Below are 18,558 nucleotides of genomic sequence, written 5' to 3'. Positions count from 1 at the left end.
TCTTACGTTGCTGCTGCACCATCTCCTTATCGAGGACGGGTAAGGCAACACCATTAAGTCGAAGGTCTCTCTGACATAATTGTATGCCTTAGCTGAATAGAATTGTGAGTGCGAATGACTTAAGAGCTGGGTTGTATTATGAAAGAGCTTTCTTTCTCTTCAGGATTTGTGCACATCAGGACAGTTTTCAAGAATAAATGCTCCATTCTCTGTCGGTCTGATTTTTTGTTGTTGTTATTTTTATGGTATTTTCTGATCGTTTTAAGCAATTTTCCAGTGAGGGTCTTCCAAAGCAGTAGCTGTGCTCATTGGTTTTTGGAGCATGATTGTGGTGACTTTATTGTGGTGTCAAGAGTGTCCTCACTGCAAGGACACTGTCATTGGTTTCCCTTAACACAGGCGTCTTTCTGTGGATATGTTCAAAAACAAGGTTTTAGTTTTTAGAAATAATTTTCTCATTCTCTGTTATATAGGCTACTTCTCTTACACTCTCTGTCTAAATTACCAAAGAGGCAACCCTACTCTCTTAGAGTCAAATAGCCAAAAGGCCAAATTGATATCAGTAATTGACACAGACATTGAAAGCTTTCATAGCACTAAAGGGTAAAAAAATTAAATAAAACCTGTATAAATGACTTTCATCCGCAGAATGCAAAGAGAAAATTGTTGGTCATTTTGGTATTGGCTTTTATGACGCGTCAAATCAGATTGCAAAAGAGGTCCGTTCAACTTGAACCACATTCCAAAATTTCCGAAGCCATTGTGGGATGTGAGACTGAAATATAAGTCATTTTTCACTTTGAAAAGTAAGTATGTGGACATCATGACGTTTGGTCATGAGACTAGCTAGAAAACATCATTGGTTCATTCCCATTACAAACAAACTGAGATTTATTCCCCTTCCATTTATCATTCACTTTTGTTATATGGCAAAAAAAACAAAAACAAAAAAAAAACTATGAATACTATTTAAAATGTTGTATTTTGTGTTACACAAAAAGAGACCATCTAAAAGTGTCCGATGGTGTCACTATTGGACACTTTTTTTGTCGAGACTGAACTCTTGCCTTGTAGAAGAAAAAACAAACAAATTTGCACAAATTACTAAAATCACATCCTTTGATTAACTTTAGGCTGCACGGGTCCTCTTTGAGCTTGTGGAGCTCTCTGTCGGTAGGGAATAGGAATATGGAATAATGGAATAATGAATCCAGTCATTGCAGATCAGTGGTTGGCACCATAAACAATGATATATCTTTTTTTTACTATTACTAATACTGTATACATCTTTAGGACAAGTTAAGCAGAAAATACCATGCTATGATATATCATAAGATAAAAAGTCATAATTATGAAAAAAGGCAAAATTATGAGATACTAAGTATTAATTATAATCTAAAAACTGGAAATTATTTCAGAAAAAGTAGAAATTTCAACATACTAAATTATAATTGAGATGGTCGAAGCTGACAACTCGAAATTTAACCATAATTATGACTACATTTCAATTATGACAAAAAGTCAATTACACATCAATTTTATCTCATAATTTGGCTTTATCTCATAAGACTATGACATGATTTAACAAAGCATGCTTTTTTCTTGTGTGGCAGGAAGTAAATACGCATCAAGCTAAAGTAGTTCTCATTTATGTGTTTATTCCTTTTATTACGTCTGCATTGAGAACATCATGTCCGTTTTGAATAGAACTTCCAATTACTTTTATCTTCTTGCGTTTTGTTGTATTCTCCTACAAAATGATGTTTTTATTCACCAACACTACCCCCTAATGCAGCAACAGACCTGTCTAAATCACACACACACACTCTCTGATCACTCTTTCTTTAACGTAATACACACACACACACACACACACACACACACACACACACACACACACACACACACACACACACACACACACACACACACACACACACACACACACACACACACACACACACACACACACACACACACACACACACACACACACACACACACACACACCATGTCATTTGGAAATCAAAAGCATACTTCTTGTGTTGAGCTCACAAAGGAGGAGGAAAGACAAAGGTAACGTCTAGAGAGCATGTAACAGATTTGAAATGCTATGATTCATCGGCAGTATGCATACATCTCCACGGGATACATACAACACAACACATGAATAAAGTAACTAAGTCACAGAAAATGATCACAACGAGTGTAATATGTAGTGCCTTTATAAGGAGATCAATAACTAAGAGCTTTCAAATGGGGTTCGCCCTACGTTGTCGTCACCTCTTGATCGGAAAAAATGGTTAGAGCTCGAAATGTACTGATTGAACTAATACGCAAAATGACAGACTGACATAGTTAGTAAGAGAAAAAGCTTTAGACAGGTCCAAAAAATGAATAAACAACAGAGAAACAGACACCATCTGTTCTTTTTGGGGATAAAAGCAGTCGGTTCAAACAGCATCTGTAACCGGGGGCAGGCTGGTGAAGAAGACTTGAAATGATGCAGAGGAAGGACCAGAGATGCTCAATAGGGAAACTGGGCTGTTATTGGGCAAATGAGTGAGGGTTTGAGGGAAGATTATAAATAATAGGCTCTGTGGTTTCATGTAAGGCTCCAGAGGATTCAGGGTAAGGGCACAGGATGTAAGGACACACGGTGCTCATGGTTAGATAAATGGGGAGGACAGGGTCGTGGTTTTGTTTTCATATTAGAGCAGGAAAACCAGCTGGGTAAATAATGCGCTATGATAACGGAGAGGACGAGTATAAGGAAAGAGGAAGTGTGGGAGAATCCTGAGCTGTAGAGACTGTCGTCGGGGTGGCTGGTTTGCAGGACAGCGTGTGAAGAGTGGTTCGCTCGGTGCCTGAGTGCTGCTGAGGTGGCTGAGGGGTCCTCGGGGAGAGCTCCAGGCTGCCCACAGAGATGCCTGAGTCCGTGCTTTGGCTGCGGCCGCTGGCGGTGCACGGGTCCTCGTCAGGCTCCGCCTCTTCCTCCTCCTGCAGCCACTGAAGTTCCGACTCCTGCAAGGGGAACGACCGGCGTTCCCATGGCAGCACAGCCTGCAAACGCAAGAGAGGATGATTCTAGTACAATGTAAAGAATATTAAACATATACATCTTTCAAGAATCACAAACAGCCCCCAAAAGCAGACTTGAGGATTTTATGAAAACAGCAGACATTTTTTTTAACTAAAGAATGTTCTTCCAGCTAAATAATTGCCATGGTTACAGCAATAATGAAGTTTAATAGAACATCAAGTCCTCTTCCATACACACACACACACACCTGCTGTTCTTCCTCAGCCTGGCTGAAGGGATCCTCCACTCCAGTACAGAAGGGGCTGCGTGGCGAGACGTCTCCTTCTGCAAAATGACTCTGCCTGGAGTCTGGAGAGCCAGGTGTCTGCTCATATCCCCTGGAGCTCTTCCCATCCCCATGGAAGGAGGAAGAAGATCTGAGGGAGGAAGTCAAGCAGAGAGTGAAATCTCGAGCAGTGACCGCAGCGTCCTGCAGTTTCACATGCTATACTTAATCTAAAACAAGACGAGTAGTTTGTTGAGGGCTGGTTTGTAGGGAAGGACTACACACATATATATTCAAACGCGCACCCCTATAGACTGAACTCATAATACGCATGCGCACGCCATCAGCATTCTCACAGGTTCGCGTTTTTAAAGTTTGCGTAGAGAGAACTTAAGAGTTTTCTGTTAAAACGGTGTTGTGTTAGCGGCCCCTAAGTTAATAACTAATGTTGCGACGGAAGTGAATCAATCAAAACTAACTTTAGCTGGACAATAACTTTATTTTAGAGCTGCTATAAAGCCAAAACAATCTCTGTTACTTTAATTTCCTATTATCACTGTAAAGCTGCTTTGGAACAATCTACATTGTTAAAAGCGCTATATAAATGAAGATGACTTGACTTGATTTGACTCTAAAACCGTTTTAAAACTAGTTTTATGGCCACATATTAATTGAGTACATGGCTTATGTGTAAGCTTCAGCAACAAACCATATTTTATTATGTCAATTTTAACCTACATCCTTGATGTTGAAAAGGTTCATGTGTAAGTAATTTGCTAATTACACAAATTTACATATTTTATTAACTTAACTTAAAGGAGAAGTTCACTTTTGAAAAAACTTTTGCTGATAATTTACTCACCCCCATGTCATCCAAGATGTCCATGTCTTTCTTTCTTCAGTCGAAAAGAAATTAAGGTTTTTGATGAAAACATTCCAGGATTTTTCCACATATTATGGATTCCATTGGGACCCAAACGGTTCAAGGTCCAAATGACAGTTTCATTGCCGCTTCAAAGGGCTTTAAACGATACCAGACGATGAATAAGGGTCTTATCTAGCGAAACGATCGGTCATTTCAAAAATAAATAAAAAAGTTTAAGTTTTATAAGCACAAATGTTCGCCTTGCTCTGTTCTGTGATGCGCGTTCGTGACGTCACGTAATACGCAATTACGTTGAAAAGGTCAAGTTTGATGTGTTTACAAATGTGCGGAAGGAGGACCATATAAACATTTTCAAATGTATTTGTGTCAGTTTATCGTTTAAAATGCCCATTTCGTGTGCGCATCCTGAGTGTTTTAATATTAAAAAGCCAAAAAGAAAATTTTCTTCAATTTTTCAAGCGTGACCTTTTCAACGTAATTGCGTATTACTTGACGTCACGAACGCGCATCACAGAACAGAGCAAGGCGAACATTTGTGCTTATAAAACGTAAACTTTTTATTTTATTTTTTAAATGACCGATCGTTTCGCTAGATAAGACCCTTATTCATCGTCTGGTATCGTTTAAAGCCCTTTGAAGCTGCAATGAAACTGTCATTTGGACCTTGAACCGTTTGGGTCCCAATGGAATCCATAATATGTGAAAAAATCCTGGAATGTTTTCATCAAAAACCTTAATTTCTTTTCGACTGAAGAAAGAAAGACATGGACATCTTGGATGACATGGGGGTGAGTAAATAATCAGCAAAAGTTTTTTTAAAAGTGAACTTCTCCTTTAAAGCTACACTGTGTAGGATTTTCTCCCATCTAGCGGTGAAATTGTTTATGACTACCGACTGAATATTACTTTCTAGCCCCTCCCATTCCGAGGGCGTTTTAACTCCTACAGTGGCCGTATTATTTCAAATCTGCCGGCAGTCGCGAGTAATCTCCCCCTCGCATTCGTCACGGTGCCACTGAGTGTAAAAACGCGAAAGGCGAAGCTTTAATTTCCAGGTATGTCCCTCTTTAACTAATGTATTTTCAAGATGGATGCGCAACATGGCTGCCGCCATTCGAGCGACTCGCTCGTATGTATTCTAAATGGCAGATTCTACGCTTACGAGAATACTTGATTAGTTGGTAGAAGTAATTACACATTAATGAGCACATATCATTTTGAAAGAAAGTGTTTTTTGCTAAGAATCAACTTAAAAAATTACACAGTGTAGCTTTAACTTAACTTAGCGTTCTAATACACTAGCATTGAGAATTTTGGGGTCAGTAAGATGTTTTGAATAGTCTCTTATTTGATCAAAAGACAGTAAAAACAGTAATATGGTGAAATATTACTACAATTTAAAATAGCCATTTTCTGTTTTAATATATTTTAAAATATAAGTTATTTCTGTGATGGCACAGCTGAATTTTCAGCATCATTACTCCAGTCTTCAGTGTCACAAGATCTTTCAGAAATCATTCTAAGCTAATTTGCTGCTCAAGAAACATTTCTTATTATTATCAATTTTGAAAACAGTTGTGCTGCTTAATATGTTCGTAGAAACCGTGATGCATTTTTTTCAGGATTAATAGAAAGTGCAGCATTCATTTGAAATATAAATATTTTGTAACATTTCTGATCAATTTAATTCATCCTTGCTGAATAAAAGTATTGATTTATTTTTTGTTTTTATGTTAATTAAATTTTTTTTTGAACTTGCATCATCCTCATGAGACCTGTGGCTTTATGTTGGTGAAAGTGAACTAACTGACAACCAGCACTAACAATAGCCGCTTTCCGACCAAGTAGTTACAGGAACTTAGTTATAGGAACTGTCCACTTCTAAACAGTTCTATGAACTACTCTCCCCCAAACTCGGTTTTGCTGTTTGTGTTCGCACTGGCCAAGTGGCCATAGGAACTGGTAGGAGGGGTAAGGGAGTGACGCAAGCATGGCGACTTTTATTTTGACGGAGCGAAGGACCTTTATTTTGACGGCGCTGAGAACGCCAGAGCAAACAATGCTCGCATTCTCTGTGTTCATTAGTTAGCGATCTGTCTAACAGTACTGTTTAACATGTTATTAGATAGAATTGTTATAGAAAGTACACAGTATATGAAAATAAAGTTATTAGCCTATGCCGTGTGGTTGATGTCCAGTGTTGCTAGCTGAGCAGAAATACATAATCATGTTTGGCTTGGTCCCCTCAAAGTTGCGTTGGATTTTCTCTTCAGCATAAAGGTTTAGAGGCCCATCTATCACTGTTTTCCATGTTTGTATCTAGTTTCTGGAGTAAATATATAGGCTATAATCTGTGTGTTTACATATAGCTGTTTTAAAAATGGCAGGTGCTGGTGTTTTGCGTGCGTTCGGTCATCAGCGTACACTAACGTCACGGGTAGTTCCTATAGTGCTGGTTTAGACCCTACTCTGAAGTAGGAGCTAAATTAGTTCCTCCAAATGGAGTTCCAAGAACTAAAGTCGTTCCTAGTCGGCGTGTTCGCACCGCAGGAACATCCGGGTACTTTAGCCAATAGTTCTAGGAACTGTGAAAAGGTTCCTCCGGTCGGAAAGCGGCTAATGTTTTCCAAATAAACAGCATTTTGAAAGATTTCATTACAAAAGATCCCTGTTTAAAAACATTATTCTGACAGAGACACCAGTTTAAACATTCTCCATCACATACGCTTTTCTTTGACACAAATTATTCTGACCTGCCCCGGCGACGTCTGCGAGCCCAACTCCCCCAGCGACTCCTCTCTCGGCTCTCACACACTGCATGGCGGCTCAGAAACAGAGATTCAGAGAGATCCTCCACCTATAGTTACATTGTAAACAAGTATAGAGCGATCACTTTGAATGGTCGAGAAAACCAAGAGACAAAATACCAAGTGAAAATCCCTCCAAAAAACTTGAAAAGTATACACACCTCTTCCTCCTCCTCATTGTCCAGTCCTTCCCCATTGGGCTGGTGCTGTATGTTATTGTAATTCAACGACAGGGCATGTGGCCCCTCCTGGTATTTAGAGACCCCTGAGAGAGAGTCCAGCTCTCTCCAGCTAAACACAAGACATAGTTACACATTTTTCATCAGAAACCAAAATACTTAACAATAGTGCTATACTAATATATCAGCCAACATTTTAAGATGATCAACATCAGCCATAAAAATCTGCTGGCTTGGCCAATTACAGGGTTCGTACAGATACTGTCAAATTAAATTCCAGGACTTTCAAGGACTTCAAGTACTACTTTTTTGGTTTTCAAGGACTGAGATCTCACTTATCAAACAATATCTTTATTATCTAAAAAAATGTACATAAATAAAAATAAACTAATAAAACAAAATGGTACAAATAATAAAGTGCATCACATGCAATGACAGTGGAAACTTTAATCATTGAAAGGATACTGTGACAAAGATATCGCTTTCCTTATTCAAACTGATTTATTTCCATGAATATATGATTGACCTGAAGAATGAAAGCTGTATCATATACGTGGATATATGAGCAATAAAAATCACGCTCATAGCCATGCAAAATGGCTCTATATTAGACAGGCTGCAGCATAAATTTTGTGTGAAAAGATTCTTTTATCAATAAAATTAAACACTAATTTTACATATATTGTCTTTCAATAATTCAAGCACTTTTCAAGTACCTTTTCTTAAATATAGCTGTTTTCAAGGGTTTTCCAGGACTTCAATTTCAAAAAGTAAAATTCAAGTACTTTAAACGAACCCTGCAATTAACAGACACAACAGTTCCTAATTCTCTCACATACCAAATCTAATAACAGACACTTTTTCCAGGGTTCTCAAGTTTTATCAAAAGCTTGGAGTGAGATCACATGCGGTTAGGGGAGGAGCCCTAATGGAGCCCCGCCCCCGCCCGTCCGTCCCCGCCCCCCAATTTTACCCATTGTTCATAATTAACCAGCACAAATTGAAATTATAACAATTGGTAAATCTGATAAATGACAGAGCAATTAATCCCATCAAATATACTCTTTAATGTTATATTTCAAAATTACAAATATACAAAAATATAACAAATTGCTCCAAACAGTTTGGAAAAACAAATCTTTTTGCATTTTGAATGTGTCTAGTCGAAATGGTATAATGATTTATTGTGTGGTGGGACATTGTGAACAAATGACATAGTATTAAGGTGTGTGTGTAAGTATGGCCTGGTAAACCTTACATTATGGGGACAAAATGTCCCCACAAGGATGGCAATATCCGAAATCCTTGTTCGTGTGGGGAAATTTTTTGGTCCCCATGAGGAAAACGGCTTATAAATCAAAAAAGTTATGTTTTTTTGAAAATGTGAAATTGCAGTAAGTTTTCTGTGATGGGTAGGTTTAGGGGTAGGGTTAGTGTAAGGGAATAGAATATACAGTTTGTACAGTATAAAAATCATTATGTCTATGGAAAGTCCCCATAAAAAATTAAAACACTACATGTGTGTGTGTGTGTGTACACACAAGAGTACACACTGCAGCTTATGAAATGTGTTTTGTGTTGTAAGTGTTTGTTGCACATTTTGACGCGTTGATAACATTGATATATTTAATGTTCTGGCCTAAAAATGTTAGATGAGCTTTCTTACGGTAATTCCAACTTACCTTCTCCATCAAGACGTGTGTTCGCGTGATGTTGTTGGTTACTTAGTAACGAACGTACGGCGGCCGAGAATTTTCCGTCAACTTCCGTGTGTTCGCGCCTATGGTTTGCGCATCTATGTAACGAACGCAATCTGGCCGAGATACGTGCTGGCGGCAGGAAACTTCACTTTGTGTGCCTGCGCTCGTATACAACGTTATATATAAAGCTTGCAGGACAACTTGGTTGGCATTGCCTTTTCAGCGTGAGAAATACACGGTGTGGCGTGTGAGCGTGTGAACTGGTTGAATTGCGTGTGTCTCACGGCCAATGCGTGAGACTTGAGAACCCTGCTTTTTCCCATTTTCAGAAATGTATTAGTGGTATCAATATACTATCCTGCTCTCCTCTCATGTTATCAGTATCAGCCACTGAAAACCCATCAGTATGCTAGTAAGTTATTTTCTTTCTTTAAGCTTCCTGGATCTAGTTTGGAATGTACCTTTACTACTTTATGAAAGATGGGACACAAGGAAACAGTGGATACTAGGCACAGTGTTTGAATAATTGATTGGAAATGACTTGAAACCAAAGCTACTTTGCACAATGGCTATCTGACAGAAGGACCACAACTTAAAGCTAAATGATGTAATCACTAATTCTTGTAATATTTTCGAGTAAGTACATATTCTCTGTGCTGGTTTTGGAGTTCTGGTTGCATTATCTGTACCTTGGGGTGATAATTTCCTTGTATTGCAGTTTCTGTACTCGTGCTCCTAGTCCAGCCAGGCCCAAAGGCATTACCAGGTTGTCGATGTCAAACGAGCTTTCCGCTCTCCTCCTTCGCAAAGGCTGAGGAACGAGAGAGATTTAAGAAGCTAACAAAGAGAATAGTAAGCTACTGATAATTGACCTTTTTCAGCCTGATTTACCTGAGCAGGTGTATCTGTTGCTGGGGGTGTTGCCGGCAAGATTGGCAAATCTGGAGCTCGTGGATGAAGATAGTTTGGAATAATAACACCTCTCTGGCTTCTGCACCCGGAGCCACCTACAAAAGCAATTTTGTTAACTTGAAACTTGAAAACTTTTTTAAAGAAGTCTCTTATCCTCACCAAGGCTGCATTTATCAGACCAAATAATACAGGAAATGCACTAATGTTGTGAAATATTATTACAATCCAACTGATTTATATCATAAAATATTTTAAAATGTAATTTATTCTTGTGATGACAAAGCTGAGTCTTCAGTGTCACATGATCCTTTAGAAATCATTCTAATTTGCTGCTCAAGAAACAATTTTAATTATAATCAAATTAATGTTAAAAACAGTTGTCCTATTTTTTTCCATTTTTGTGGAAACTTTTTTCAGAATTTTTTGATGAACAAAGTTTAAAAGAACAGCATTAATTTGTAATAAAAAAAATAAAAATTAAGTCTTTATTATTTCATTAAGTCACTTTGATCAATTTAATGGATCCTTTCTGAATTTAAGTAATTGGGCCCTATCTTGCACCCAGCACAATTGACTTTGTACACCGACGCATGTATCATTCCTATTTTGCACCCGCACACAGCGGACTTTTCCCTCCACAGACGCATGTCGGTTAACTAAGAAATACACTTGCGCTCCCCGGGGCGGTTCAGCGCAAAGAGGAGGCGTGTTCCGGCGCAAACGTTCCCTCATGCTATTTTGCAGGTTTAGAAAACAATTCCGCCACAGACCGAAAAAAAATAGTTTAAAAGTCAGTGGCGCATGTTATTATATGCTATTTTAAGGGCGCATGCTTGGCCATAATCAATGTAGCGTGTGCACAACGTGCATATACTTCGATTCTCTCATCTACACAGAAGCAGCAGTTTTCATCTTTGCAAATCATACATTATTACGATAGATAGATAGATAGATAGATAGATAGATAGATAGACAGACAGTTTATTATAAAAGCATACATCTAGCTTACACATTTACCCAAATTATCATACGCCTGTTTAACCGAAGTTAATTTGGGTGTGTTTCTCCATCCCCAACGTCACTTCTCTGTGTTTTACGGCCCTGACGAGAACGTCGGTCTCCTCGGCTGTGAACCGCTCCTGGCGTGCGTCTGGCAAATCCGCCGTTATAATAGGAATCCGCTATAGAACAAGCGCGCCTGCTCTTAAAGGGAATGTGAGATGACGCTCTGATTGGTTTATTTCACGTTACGCCCAAACCACACCTATGAATAATGAAGCTACTTCAGATCAACCCATTTTAGATTTGCGTCGGGCGCAAGAGTCATTTATCCCGCCAGTATAATAGCAACAGTGCCCAAGACCCGCCCACAAAGTTACTTGCGTTTCGCGCTTGATACTTGCGTTTCAGATCGTTAAAATAGGGCCCATAATGTCTTCCAATAAAAAAAAGAAATTAAATAAAAATAAATAAATAAATAAATATATATATATATATATATATATATATATATATATATATATATATATAAAATCTTAGTGATTCCAAACCTTTTAACAGTTGTGTACTATACATTGTATGTGTGTGTTTATTGATATGAGTGTAAATATATATTTCACCTACCAGGTGTGTTAAATAAAGGTGGCAGTGCATTAGGCGGACGGGGACAAACTAGTCGCCTCCTCACTCTCCCAACTCGTCCCTGGCCCCGCCTCCCCAGCCAAGAGGACGCTGATGACATGTCTGTCCACTGCAGTGAATTATGAGAATGGTGCCCGGCCAGCGGGCGTATCCCACAATGCAGTGCGAGGGGTGAATCTGCAATGGAGGAAATTCAAAGCATGAAGCCATTTCATCCACAGTGGCCCCAAAAAGTATAAGTACACTTATATTAATCCACACTTAAAAATATATACATGTCATTGCATTTGATAACAAAATATAAAATAAACCAAAATTCACCGCTTTTGAATAAAATAATAGGTATGCTGTTCAAAATTAAGACACTTCTTGTTTGTCAGACGCTACTGGAACATTTTTAACACAAATTATTGTCTTGATGGAACCACACCAGACATGTGTGATTAATTTTTATGAAATCAGTTATTTTTAAACACTAAAATACACCTTGATTGGTAAAAGTATTTCCAAAAAGGCAGAATAATGTTACAGAAAAGTAACATTAGTTGTGAGAAAATTCCTAGAATCACTTATTTGCAGATTCTACTTGATTGGATAATTCTTTTGTCTATTTAATAAATAAAATAATTAATAAAAATAATGCAAATAATATTAACAATAAGGTCTTATTTATTAACATTAACTAACAATGAGCAATATATTTGTTACAGTATTTATTAATCTTTGTTAATATTAGTTAATACAAATCCAGCTGTTCATTGTTTGTTCACGTTACTTCACAGTGCTAACTAATGTTAACAAATACAACATTTGATTTTAATAATAAGTATTAAGTATTAGTAAATGTTGAAATTAACTAAGATTAATAAACGCTGTAGAAGAATAATTAATTCTCAGTTCATGTTAACTAAAATAGTTAACTAATGTAAATGAATGAAACCTTATTGTAAAGTGTTACCATATATATATATATTAAATCAGCGGTCCCCAACCTTTTTTGCGCCACGGACCGGTTTAATATCAGACAATATTTTCACGGACCGGCCTTTAAGGTGCGGCGGATAAATACATCAAAATATATAAAAAAAATAATTAAATATAATAATAAACGTGAATCCAATGTGTAGGCTTACTTGCAATTTTATTAGCAGGGTACTCGTAATATCGCGCCTAAAGACAACTGAGAAAGCCTGAACACAAACAAAAAGCCCCCCGAAAGAAAAAAATCTCCATGTTTACGGTGCTGATGCGATGTAAGGGTGGCGCTGCCAATAAAGCACCTAAAAGCTGTCACAAAGAACCGATTTTAAGAACCAAAATTAATGATTATGAATATGTAAAATATAGCAGGAGACATTTTAATTGTTTAATAATAAACAAGTGTTTTCTGTGCAAAGATGAAGTTGACAATGCTGACTCGATCTTCGCAGTATGCCTAGTGAACGCGCCAGAGAGAAATGCACATTTCATACGAATTAGCCTACATAAGCAGAGAACAGTCAGTTTTCTTTTGTTTTGAATTGTTCTGTTTAAAATTAGACATTTCAAGCTTTCTATGTCTCAGGTCTGTGAGGCAAGTAGGCTACCTTATACGCTGAATTTCGGTTAATTTATGAGATCAGCTCCAGTTCACGCGCCCGCGCCTCCGTGTCCTGATTAAATATTTTCTATTATATTTACTTCTTATTAAATCCAAGGCAATTGGGTGATGAAACATTGATTAAAATTAAGATACAATTAATACAAAACGAAATACAATTTAAAGACAGGCTTTTTGCTTTCTGTCTGAGGTCTCTGTGAAAGTTTTAAAGCAGTCTTTTTGTGCCGCTTTCAGAGCGCTTACGTCCGTAAGGGTGAACTGTCCCATCCGAACAATTATTATTATTTTTTTTTTATTATTATTTTTTTGTGAAATAGGCTACATTTCTAAATTAATGCGACTTATAGTCCAGTGCGACTTAGGCTATATTATGTTTTTTCTTCTTCATGACGCATTTTTTTACTGATGCGACATATACTCCGGAGCGATTTATAGTCCGGAAAATACGTTAAGTTATTTATTCTTTCTGTGAGGCCCGGTACCAAATGTCCCACGGACCGGTACCGGTCCGCGGCCCGGGGGTTGGGGACCTCTGTATTAAATGATAAAACTCTAATTTGAGGGTCACTGTAATGTGAAAGCCACATCTGAGGATTACTTTCAAGGACATCAAATTGACATTTAAAATCTTGTACAGTTTGTACTGTTGAAGTACAAGCTAAATATAGATAGCATAAATTAGATAAATGATATGCAAATTGAATTCTGTGCTTATAAAATAATAATAATAAAGAGATAAGAGATAAAAGATAAATATATAAATATAATATAATATAATATATATATATATATATATATATATATATATATATGGATCTCACCTGATGGCATTGAAAGGACAGGGTGAACGGACATATCAAACAAAGTCTGACGCATCCACAGACCCTTCTCCTTGTCTGATGGGGAGCGAGGAGGAGCACCACCACATAATACACACACAGTTTGGGGTTCACACCAACACTGTAACGAAACCGCCTGAGAGGGACACACAAATGAAAGAATTCGGTTTTATTATCCTCAATGCATAATATAAAATGGAGAGCAGCAACAAAAGAGAGTTACTTTGCATAACAGAAAGCTAGCAGCAAGGGCAACTCTGAGACTGTCTTCACCTTTGACCCCAGCGCTGCGCAATCTTCCAGGCGAATGAGTCTGTGTCGCCGTTGCCTGAGTAACGGTCGAACCCGTGCAGCAGAAGAAGGTGGACAGGGCACTGTTTGCGGGGAGGTGGGGTCTTCTGACTGCCACTTCCTGTTAGAATCACCAGCAGAGGACAACCTTGGGGGTTGCACAATGGTATATTAAATGTCAAATCCAAAAATCTATCAGTGTGTATTTTATGCAAGTTAAAAGGTCTACTGACTTGCAGTTGTTGTGTGATGTGGGGGAGGAATTTGATGCTCTGAGTGGTGTGTCAGGCACAGAGTAAGTGGACCGCACCTGGATGAAACATAACAAGTATAGATGAACACCAAAAAAAAAAAATGTAATTAATTAAAATAAGCTAAAGTAACACAGTTTTTAACATTTTGTTACAACTTAATTTAATTGTGTTCAATCAACCTAATTCATTTGTGTGAAAACTACATGAATCACTGACAACTAGCTGGGCAGTGGATCTCTAGTTCCCAGCATGCTTTGCAAGGGACTGCATTAGGAGGGTAAATTTAGGGTTATTTTATGTTTTCAGTAAGATGTTGTTAGTTAATGTTAATGTTTGTGTTTAATGTTCAGTTATATTAGAAACTTAGAGGACTTTCTGTAATGTTTTTGAATTGTGTGGTTACCATTATGCAGAAGAGTGGTGACTGTGCGTTGTGGGCACTCAGTATACAATATGCATTAAAATCTCACACTTATACCTACATAAGTAATATTTATTTTTACTATGTAAAAGGGGTTTAATTTAATTGAACAAGTATTTCACTTTCATTGGAAGTAACTGTAGAATCAAGTTAGATAGAATTATAATGTTGGCGATTACAATTTCTCTATTAGGAATGTCAAAATTTAAGGAAATTATTTTTTTTCATAATCTTGACTAAATGATTTTAAGTTCATACAACAAGATTACAGCAAATCATTTCAAAGTAATTAGATTTTGTTGGAAAAATGTAATTTAATTTTGTGGAAAAGTTTTCCTTAATTTAATTAAGTTCGTTCAACAGCTTATTTTTTTGAGTGATTCAAACAAAATACAATCACCCAAAAACACACATGAACACCCAGAATACCTTTCCCTGTCGTAGATGTGTGTAAAGCTCCGTCAGCGCACGGATCCGATACTCCAGCTCTGATACTTGAGTCTGAAGCCACACCCACCTGCTGCCAAGCCACGCCCTCCTCTCCGCCCACTGCCATTCTTTGCCAGTGACACTGAAAGAGGAGAAAATAAATGGGAGTATATGCATAATATACGATGTAATGTGTATAAAACATTTACATATTACATTTACTTATCTGCCAGATGCTTTTATCCAAAATGACTTACACTGCATTCAACACTAACTATTTTTCTCCTTATTGTGAAGAACATTTAATAATCAGAAGAACCTTTTTAATCTAAAAAGAACTGTGCAATGGTAAGGTCCATGGTTAAGGTTCTTCATGGAACCATAAATGCCAGTAAACAAACTTTATTTAACAGTTAAGGTAGCCTATGTTTTATCAGTTCATGTGATTGAAGCCATGACCTTGGTGTTTCAAGCGGCATGCTCTACTGTTTGAGCTACAGGAATGCAAAAAAGCTCTTGCTGAATTGAGGATGAACCATCTCCTGACCCATTTTATTCTCGACAGCCCAGAGAGAAAGTGCTTTGTAGCCTTTTAACGTGGCGGCCATGAATCAACTGCCAGTACAGCATTTATATTGTACAGTACAGTGGTGATTCAAAAGCAACAGCAACATGCAATGACTCATCTTGAAGCTTTTTTTTACATACGTGTAGGTGTGCATGCATGTATACAAGAAGGCAGAGTGTTTGAAATAGATAGAAAAGGGTCATTTTTTTTTACAGGGATAGTCTATACCACATTCACATTTCCATCATCATTTACTCACCCACAAGTCATTCCAAAGCCGTATGACTTAATTTCTTCTTCTGAGCACAAAAAAAGGATACTTTGAGGAATGTCGATATAACCAAACGGTTTTGGTTCCTATTGAAACCCACTGAAAAATCCACTGGAAGTCAACGGGAACCAAACTGTTACAGGTTTAGAATACACATGAGGGTGAGTAAATGATGACAGCATTTTAATTTCTGGGTGGACGTAGGCTACTATCCCTTTAACCCTGGCTATTTTGTTCCATCACCCTGGGCTTTTGTTTTTCTTTTCTTTTTTATCTTTGGCATATCATAATGAAGCACTGCTGGCTCCTTTCAAAATTAAAACATTCCTTAGCTCAGGGTTTAGAGATATTAACCTGGTGCTAAGCATAATGTGGAAGGCTTACATTGATTTGACTGACAGGGGTCTAAAGCGACGACCCCCGCTCTCCAATCCCTCATCTTCCTCACTGTCACTGTCACCTCCAGAGCTGCTGGCCGTGTGGTCCGAGTCCAGAGCACTCTCAGCAGTCCGGAGGATCTCGCTGCAGCTCCGTGCCAGCCTGCTCAGCTCAGTCGAGTTTCTGGACATGGCACTGGGCCTCCTGGGGCAGCTCAACCCCCTGCTCCTGTATAGGCCACACAGTTGCTGTGTGACATGCCTCTCCACCTGCTTCACCTGCACGGCCTGCAGACGCCTCCAGAGGTGTTCGGTACGACCCTCCAGCTCAGCCTGCCTGCGTTCGGCTTCACCCCTCACTGCCTCTATCTGCTCTGTGCTGGGGCCCTCAGTCCCTGAGGCATCAATGCTCACACCTGTACAGTCACTCTTCTGTGGCTCTGGCTCTGTCCCGTTAGGAGGCCGACTAACAGCCTGAGAAGAACTGATAGAGAGGGCACACATGGGCTTTTTTACGCAGTCACGTAGGTCATACTCGGGCTCGGGGGCTTGGGGGGAGGGTTGCGGTGGAAGGCTATTGTGAGGGGCACCGTTTCCGCTGACCCCGTTGTTATGGTTGGCAGAGCTGGCAAGAAAGGAGCGCACCCTGTACAGTCTGACGCGCCCCTTCGCCGTCCTGGATGTGGGCAGCTGGGTATTTTCATCAGGCGGGCACGCTGCAAAAGTCATTTTTTGTGCCCCGGTAGTGTTCTCGCACTGGATGCGACGTAAGGATGTGCGCTTGAAAGTCTCGGCAGTGCTCGCGGAGCCCTTCACGTGAGCTTCACCATTGGAACCAACGCGGGCCGCGGCGACCGAGCTGCCGCAGTACGTGCCCGAGAAACACACCCTCTTGGAAACTCGGGTGAAACTGCATCCCCGGCGCTTAATGACCGCAGGGTCGGAATTCCCGTGACCACACCTTGCAGCGGCCGTCATCATCGCGCGTTCGGTCTCGGCGTGCGCCGTGTGTCCTCGTCGGGCTCTCGCGGTGCGCACCGGCGGCAGTCTCACGCTCGGTCTGCGCTCGTCCCTCCGTATGGTAGCGCTCATGAAACATCGCAAACCAGCTCCTTCGTGATCAATATTAATGCTTTTATCCTCGCCCGCTCCAGCGCTTTGTCTACAAAAACGCCCGCGTCCTCCACCGTATTCCCCCGATTCCGCGCATTCGTCTCCCTCCCGTGTGATATCAGCAGCGCCGTTCGTAAAAAATCCGTCCTCGTTCATTATCTGGGCCGGATCCGTAACAACTGAGGTGGCATCGTCCCATTCGCGGAACGCCTGGGCCTCTGCTACGCTGCTCTCCCTGTCTGAGCTCCGCACTGGGGCAGCGCTGGTGGCTGTAGCCGCAGCGGCCGAGCTTCCGTCAACGCTTACGGGCTCACCGCAGCCTCCTCCCCCGCAGCAGCGGCTGGCGCTATGCGGACACCCGGCCCCGCAACTCTCCACTCCAGGCCCGGCTGCACTAGCGCTCATTTTATTCCGATTGCAGTAATAATACATCGCTGTGTCGTTGGCATGGCCGGGTGTGAAGCGACGACATACAACGAAGCTCCGTTTACGTAGTTTTTCGTTTTCGAAAGGAAGACGGGCTTCTCTTTTCACCCGTCTTGCCTTTCCCTGCACTGTTGGCTGTCTCCAACACTCCCTACTCGCACTGAGCATGCGCCATTCACTGGCCCAACCTTCAGTACAGAATTAGGGGTATTTCAAAAAACTAGTTCCCTGCACTATCTTTGTTTGTCACACGCTATGGGCTGATCTTTATTACGTGCAGTATTTAAAATAATTATATATTTCAAAATGTACAATCTATTAAACTTGTCTTCAAAAGAAGAGGACGCAATTTCACGCGTGAGGCTGGTTTGAAAAAGTAATGTTCAAGGATATTTTGACATTCTTAAAAATGAGGACAAAAATGAAACATGTCCAAAAATGTCCATGGCCATATTATTTATTAATTCTACTTTTGAGGACTGGTCTTACTGGCCATTATGCAGTATGTACTGCGTAGTATGCAGTAGGCGTCGTTG

The 18,558-nt window shown here is 39.6% G+C and overlaps 1 protein-coding gene across 1 annotated transcript; it reads right to left on the bottom strand.

Moving 5' to 3' along the window:
* Nucleotides 1–1,638: 1,638 nt before the first annotated feature.
* Nucleotides 1,639–18,280, bottom strand: LOC311299569 (uncharacterized protein). The gene is made up of 12 exons (XM_084423189.1): nucleotides 16,491–18,280; nucleotides 15,268–15,409; nucleotides 14,397–14,473; nucleotides 14,146–14,311; nucleotides 13,855–14,008; nucleotides 11,416–11,610; nucleotides 9,772–9,887; nucleotides 9,570–9,691; nucleotides 7,163–7,292; nucleotides 6,948–7,051; nucleotides 3,291–3,459; nucleotides 1,639–3,063 (listed from the first exon to the last, which is right to left on the bottom strand). The coding sequence occupies exons 1-12, from the start codon at nucleotides 18,188–18,190 to the stop codon at nucleotides 2,746–2,748; spliced, it is 3,393 nt and encodes a 1,130-aa protein (XP_084279315.1). The 5' UTR covers nucleotides 18,191–18,280; the 3' UTR covers nucleotides 1,639–2,745.
* Between the last annotated feature and the right edge of the window lie 278 nt (nucleotides 18,281–18,558).

Source organism: Rutilus rutilus (assembly GCF_951802725.1).
Source record: "Rutilus rutilus genome assembly, chromosome: 11".
NCBI classification, from domain to species: Eukaryota; Metazoa; Chordata; class Actinopteri; order Cypriniformes; family Leuciscidae; genus Rutilus; species Rutilus rutilus.
Note: the sequence above shows the minus strand (reverse complement) of the source record. Positions and strands in the feature narration are given on the sequence as shown.